Source organism: Apteryx rowi, unplaced genomic scaffold (genome assembly GCF_003343035.1).
Source record: "Apteryx rowi isolate R43461 unplaced genomic scaffold, aptRow1 scaffold_190, whole genome shotgun sequence".
Classification (NCBI taxonomy): Eukaryota; Metazoa; Chordata; class Aves; order Apterygiformes; family Apterygidae; genus Apteryx; species Apteryx rowi.
The window spans coordinates 173,513-180,913 of NW_020448197.1; the positions used below are offsets into that span (position 1 = coordinate 173,513).

Here is a 7,401-nt window from a genome sequence, read left to right on the forward strand (position 1 = left end):
CCCGGGGCCGCCTGTTCCTTTAAATCTCCGGCCCGCTCCTGACCAATCACAGCAGGGATTCCCGCACGCCGCCGAGCGGCTGGGGGCGGGGCTGCGCGGCCTTACCCCGCCCACTCCGCCTTTCACCCCGCCTCCTTCCCTGTCCTCCCCTCCGATTGGAATCCGAGCGAGCCCGAACCTTCACCTTCGGCCAATGAGAGAGCCGGAGAGGTGGCGGGGCTCGGCGGGGATTGGCGATGGGGCTGGGCCAATGGGGGCGCGGCCGCGCGGCTATATAAAGCAGCGCCAGGGCGCGGGCGAGCGCACTGCTCAGCGTAGCCAGTGGCGGGCGGGGTGAGCCGGCTCGCTGCAGCGTCCCCTGCGGGTACCGGCCGCGCCAGCCGTGGGGCCTCCCCTGCCCCCGCGCGAGGCTTCCCCTCAGAAACAATATTTTTTCTCCTTTATTTTTTTTTCCTCCTTTCTTCCCCCCAAATCCCGCCGCTTCCGGTCAGTCTCCAGGTGACTCGGGCTCCTCTTCCGGTCGCGTTTCCAGGCAGCGGCGGCGGCGGGGGGGGGGGCGATGCTGGCGACGGCGGCGGCGCCCGGGGCCGGCGGCTCGGAGCAGCGCGGCGGCGGCCGCTTCAGCGTCCTCACGTGGGAGCAGGTGCAGAGGCTGGACCAGATCCTGGGCGAGGCGGTGCCCATCCACGGCCGCGGCAACTTCCCCACCCTCTCGGTGCGGCCGCGCAGGATCGTGCAGGTGAGGCCCGGTAGGCCGCGGCCGGAGGGGGGGGGGGGGCGGCGGCGGCGTTGGACTCTGCCCCGCTCCCGCCGCCCCCGCGGGGCCCAGGGATCCGCGGGCAGAAAATAAAACCGCTGAGGCGGTGATATCCGGCCCGCCTGGCCCCCCGCCAGCCGCGGGGAGGCCCCCGGGCCCGGCGGGGGCAGCTGGAGAAGCGGCTTTTCTGCAGGGAAAAACCACCGGCGCTGGAAATCCGTGCCCCGTCCCGCCGGCTGCCTTGCACCGTCCCGTTTTACCCACGTCGTGCCCCTCCTGCCCTGCGGGTCGAGGTGGGGCTGCGAAATTTGCGTGGCCCGCACAGAAGTAAGCTTTTTAGACGTGTTTCCACGAAATACCCCAGTCCTGGTGGAAACGCTGCCCTCGTGTATCGCAAGAGCCGCTTCGCAGTTTAAACGCTAGCTCGAATGTCAGTGTCCTCTGGTTCTTGTCAACCTGACTCTGTCCTATGCCAGGCTTGGTCTTCCTAAAGCGTTCCTGTTAGTTTAACCATAAAGTAATAACGATGTTTAATATTAAACTGACAATGTAGTTCAAATAAGCTGATGCATATTCATGTTTGGGAGGCAACTTCATTCCTCAGTCATGACTCATCAAATGTAAAATCAGGCATGTTAGCTTCTAATTAAAAAGGCTATTCACCAGCCGAAGACCTGGCTTTCACAACAAACTAATCGCTAGGATTTTTGGTAGCCTCAGCTGCTTGAGAAATATTTCAGCTTAAGTTTGGAAAAAATAATCGAATGACATTTGAAAGACTCTCCTTTGTATTAAAGCTAAGCTTCAGCCCATTTCAAATTCCTAGAGTTCCTGCTGCATCTGTTGGTTGCCGAAGTGCTAAATATCAACTGTTTGCGCTTCTGCAGCCTTAATGAAATGCTGAACAAAAGATGAGTGCCACTATTAGACTGCTACACTTGGGTTTTAATAGGTTAGCGAAACACGGCATTGTGAAAAGCCAGGCGTGGTGCAGCATCAGATGTTCCATCATTTATTACTGCTTGGTTCCATGAAGCTGAAGAGACTTGGTGTCGAAGCTGCTGAAAAGGATGTTGCCACTAGCAACTTCAAACACTAAATACTAAGGGCTGTAATTCTGACCAGCCGCACTGGCAGACCCTGTATTTAGGTCTGACTAATCTGAAACAAGTAACCCAAAAGGCAGCGACTTTTAGGCATGCAGTGCTCTTGTAGGAGGTGGGAAGCGGCAGGTCAGAGCACAGGTAGGTTTTGTTGGTGYGTGGCTGTCAGAATCAATTATCTGAACCACACTTAGCATGAGGTGCTGTTTTGGGAAGCAGGTCAGTAGCTGTCTAACCCTTTAAATATCTAACCCTCTGGGGAAAATGCATTCCTGAACCCACTAGCTGCAGTGAGGGAGTAGACTTCAGGTGTGTTTCAGGTTGAGACTAGTACACTGAAGCCTGCCATATACCCACGGGCCTTGTAGGACCTGGAGAGAGGACACCCTCACTAAGAAGCAAGGCTGTCTGCTCCCTATCGCTCTCTAGACTGGAGCTTCTTGACTGACTTGGGTTGGGACAAGGCTGACTTGAGGGGTTGTGCTGCAACCTCTTCTGAATACTCACTGCTCACCTGGGCTGGACCTGGAAGCCCAGAACTTGGGGAGCTTCAGTGTGTGGTTATGAGCCTGAAGCTTTTGGTCTAAAATGCTGTAGTTTCTGAGCTAAGCCCAAAATGAGATTAAGTAGACATTCCTTGGACCTGGCTATGAAATTAATCTGGAATGGGATCTTATCTGAACAGTAGTCCTAAGTCTGCATCTAATGCATGCATGGCCTATATCCTGTTTCACACTAAGCCTGGTAGCATAAAACTCTTACTTCCACAAGTAACACTGTGCGGAGCTGTACCTCGTGTGAGTAACTTCAGCCTAATAGACTGTCCTAACTTTTCGGTTGGCAATAACTCCGCTGTAACTTCGCACTCGGCACTCCTTTGGATTGCCTGTCTGGTATTCTTGTTCTGTATGTGGGAATAAAAGTGTCTTGTTCTGAAAAACAAGTTTACTGCTAAGCTACCTATGTGCACTTGAAAGCAAATATGTCCATGACTGGATTGGATGTGCTGGTGGGGACTTGGGACTTCCGATGGTGAATAGCTCACTGGTTAACTGTTGGCTGACATGTGACGATCGCCATTTGGTTGGCAAAGAGCCCAGGCTCACTTCTAGCTTGAGCAGCAATTGCTAGTGTCAGGGAGTAACTGAGAAACACCAGCAAAGAAGCTGCATCATGAGATTTAACAAACTCCTGGACTCATGATTTAACAAGTTTAAAAACATTCCTACAGCTGTACCAAAATATCTTCTATTTGCAAGGGCACCTCAGGGTCAGCAGAAGCTAGCTGACACATAGTCTATCTTAGCGTTGTCACTGAGCGGTTTGTACCATGGAAAGGATTGTGTTTTGGAGTCCTTCACCTTTGTATGTATTGTTTCTTCTAAACAAAACTCATGGAGGGGGACAGTTTTACAGCTGCCTAGTCTCACTGTAAGGCTGCAGTTCTCCCAGAGAGCTGCCTGATCAGAACAGGGCCTGACAACAGAACAGCAGTTTCAGCCCCTCTGATGAGGTTCTGTATTTGTGTGGGACCTCTCCTGAACTAGGACAGTCTCGCAGGACTCTGAGTAGCTCAGTCAGGCTTGCTTCTAGTGATATAACTTGTCCATTTGGACCCCAAGGTTTGTTTTTTTCAGCCTTGCTTCAAACACCAGATGAACAGGCTGGCTAGCTAAGATTTACAGGACCTTTTATGAGAGTGGGTAATTGCTGGAGAGACATGAAAGCAGGAGGAGGGACAGGTTGAGCTTCTGGTGGAAGATGTTAACTTAATCTTCCTGAGATTTTTGAGTTCAGTTAAACTCAAATTACAAGCTGATGTCCAGATCAGTTTATTTTATGGTCTTAAGGTTATTTTAGCCTCCTGCTTGTTAAGTAATCAGGCAAGTGATTCAGCTTCATACTAAGTGAACAAAGCTTTGGAGGTAGTGGTGGGTGTGTCAGGACTGAGCAGGCAGCATTAAAATCACTGAAGTAACACCCGTAAGATGAAAGCTGCCTCTTGTGCTTGATAATATGCCAAGTTCAGCACAAAGCTCTGACACACTGGAAATTGTTAGGATACACTTACTAGTTAGGACATGAACTTGTATGTGCCTGGCTCGGGCTTTTGAGCAGTCTGGCATCTTGATTTGCTTTTAATGAATCTTGACAGGCAAAGGGGACAACTAAAATGAGTGAGCCACCCTCATTAAATCAACAGGGACTGTTGCAGACTGCTGCCACCTTCTATTTAGAGTCCTCTTTGGATCAGCCAGTCTTAAGATTAATGCACTAGAATGGCTCTCTGCGTCTTCCCTGAGTAAACCAAGAAGTGGGGGTGAAGGGAGCAGGGACTAAAGAATCAGTTCAGATAACTGCTTGGCTTTGGTGAGGGGAAGTAGGGGAAGAGTAAATGGCTGTGCTGGGAGTGGAAACACAGCTCTTGGTGTGCAGTAAGAGCCCCCTAATGTAAAGGAGTAAGTAAATGAGACCCATTCCAGCTGCTGGCAAGACTGGATGCCTTCCAAAGTGACCTTTTTCTAATGGATTAGCTTTTTATTTCACTGGTCTTGCACTAGAGTGACCCAAAAGCACTGGGAGCAAATCCTGCTGCTGTAACCTGTCTGTTCCATGGGTGCTTTCTTGCTTCTCACACTAAGACTCTCTTCATATCTCAGGTTGTCCGTAGCCGTCTGGAGAAGAAAGGAATTGTAGTCCATAATGTAAGGCTGAATGGCTCGGCAGCTAGCCATGTTCTCCATCAAGACAGTGGCTTGGGGTACAAAGACCTAGATCTCATCTTTGGTGTAGATCTGAAGAATGAAGATGTCTTCCAGCTCGTTAAAGATGTGGTCATGGATTGCCTTCTTGACTTCCTCCCGGAAGGCGTCAACAAAGACAAGATCACCCCTATGACTCTGAAAGAGGCCTATGTGCAGAAGCTGGTGAAAGTATGCAACGAAACCGACCGCTGGAGCCTTATATCGCTGTCCAACAACAGCGGGAAGAACGTGGAACTCAAATTCGTGGACTCTCTCAGACGGCAGTTCGAGTTCAGCGTGGATTCCTTCCAGATCATCCTGGATTCGCTCTTGCTGTTTGGGGAGTGTTCAGAGAACCCCATGGCAGAGAACTTCCACCCCACAGTCACTGGGGAAAGCATGTACGGGGACTTTGAGGAGGCAATGGACCATCTCCGGAACAGGGTCATCGCCACGAGGAACCCTGAGGAGATCAGAGGTGGGGGGCTTCTGAAATATTGCAATCTCTTGGTGAGGGGGTTTAAGCCCAAATCGGAAGTGGATATGAAGGCACTACAGAGATACATGTGCTCCAGGTTTTTCATAGACTTCTCTGACATCGGTGAGCAGCAGAGGAAGCTAGAGTGCTACCTTCAGAGCCACTTTGTTGGGATGGAGAGCAAAAGATATGACTATCTGATGACCCTTCACAGGGTGGTCAATGAGAGTACAGTCTGCCTTATGGGACACGAAAGGAGGCAGACCCTGAACCTCATTGCCATGCTGGCTGTGAGAGTCCTGGCTGAGCAGAACATCATCCCCACGGTCACAAACGTTACCTGCTTCTATCAGCCAGCTCCCTATGTCAGCGAAATAAACTTCAACTACTATGTCACCCATGTGCAGCCCTTCCTGCCTTGCAATCAGTCCTACCCAACGTGGCTTCCCTGTAACTGAGCCAGGACAAGCTTCAGGGTCTGTCCTCCAGGGTATTTTCTTGCCTTGGGGAGCGGGGGGGGGAGGGGACCTTCCCAGAACTGCAACAAAAGGAAACTTCCTGGACTCTTCATCCAGTGTCTTGTTCCTGGGATTTTTGGAACGAGGCCTGTCTGCTGTACACTGTGATTGGATGTGCAGTGTTATGGAAACTAGATTACTTGGATGTTTACAGGAAGACTTGATCGCTTATTGAATTCTGTAGGCAATGGGGGAGGGTGGGTGTGTGTGAGGGGAGATTGTAGAATTACAGTAAGGTAGAGCTGCACTGCCCTGAAATGGATCTGATTTTTTTTTTAGTGCAGGTGTTATGTGTGTGCAGACTTGTGGTTTCTGAAGATAGAAGCCAGAGTGGCTAATTCCTTTGAAGGACCAAAGAATCCTGTTTAAGTGCCTGTAACAATATAAACAACTGTACTGTAAACCTTATTCTTTTTGCAGGGGTTGACATCCCAAGAGCTTGAGTGGGGATGTCTCAAGAAGAAAATACTTCTGTTGGGCGGGGGGAGGGTCATAAGATCATTTCTAGTAAACTCGCTGAAGCAAGAATGAGACTGCAGGTTACACGTTGCTGAGGTTTTTGGCATGGCTTGCTGCCTATGAAGGACCAGCTGTAGCAAATAGCTGTCAAAGCTGAGTTGCGTAAACAGGGGTGGGCTTTGAATGACTACATGTAAATGCCTAAAACTGGGGACGCTGGGTGGGGGGGGAGTGCATGGTGGAGAATGCTGTGCAGAGCTTTCTGGAGAAAAGGCAGCAGGGACCTACACATGAATTTACTAAAGCTCCCGAGTCTGCGGTGCCAAAATGTAATGATGTACATAAACGACAAGGCAGAAGATCTGTCCAGGAGCCTGCCCTAGGCTACTGTACATAACTGTATATTTTCTAGGGGAATCTGAAATGCTGCTTTTTTTTGGCATGCGGTGCGGTTTTAATGCACAAAGCCAGAGGCCAGCTGGGTTGTCTGGGAAGATGAGGCTTGCCCTTGAAGCACAAACCAACTAGTTGACTAGTCAGCAGTTGCTGTGGTGGGGGCTGGAGCCTGTGTTCTTCAAAGTGAGATTTGCAGAACTCTTCTGGACTCCAGCCTCCTGTGGCCTGAAATCTTCCCTCTGCCCTTGGGCAGGTCCTGTCTTCAAAAGCAGCCTATTTCCAGCTATGTGATTCCACGTGTGCGCAACAGATAGCATTTTAAATTCGTTCTCTAGTTAGAAAAGGAACCTGTGGAGGTTTGTGCAAAAGTCAGTTGGCCTTAGGAAAAAGTATGTCTTCTCCAAACAAGCCCTCTTGTGTGTTGAGGGTTTGGTTATCTTAGTCAAACATGACTTTGAAGTTGTTGGGTGTCTAGAGCACAAACAGTCCTTCACTGAGATGCCTGGTCTGCAAAGCCCATTCTCATGGAACATCATCTCAGACTTAACTATGCATGGTTGGAGAGGTGGGAAAGCAAACAGGCACTTCCTAGATATGCTGCTCTGGGAACACTGTGACTTCATGGTGCTTCCTCCAAGGCTAACATACTTGAGTATCTTTACTAACTTGTTTTTGTTTTTGTGACAAAACTGTAATAGCTGGGCAGACTGAACACTAATAAAGACTAGCTGCTTGGAATGTGTATAGCCAGAATGCTACCTTTTTTGGGGTAGGGGATGTGGAGTGGGCATAAGGGGTGGGGGGGGAAGGATCTGGGGGCTCTTGCACATAAGGTAAACTAATTTTAATTTGGTCCGGCTTTGCTTCCAATGCAGTAAGAGCTGAAGAGGAAGCGTCCCTAATGCTGTAGTTATTACAGGTTTAACAATGACTTCCTGTAGAACGG

At 50.0% G+C, this 7,401-nt stretch overlaps 1 protein-coding gene across 1 annotated transcript; it reads left to right on the forward strand.

Annotated features, from left to right (window-relative positions):
- Nucleotides 1-324: 324 nt before the first annotated feature.
- Nucleotides 325-7,197, forward strand: TENT5B (terminal nucleotidyltransferase 5B). The gene is made up of 2 exons (XM_026062591.1): nt 325-739; nt 4,521-7,197. The coding sequence occupies exons 1-2, from the start codon at nt 560-562 to the stop codon at nt 5,538-5,540; spliced, it is 1,200 nt and encodes a 399-aa protein (XP_025918376.1). The 5' UTR covers nt 325-559; the 3' UTR covers nt 5,541-7,197.
- The last annotated feature ends 204 nt before the right edge of the window (nt 7,198-7,401 follow it).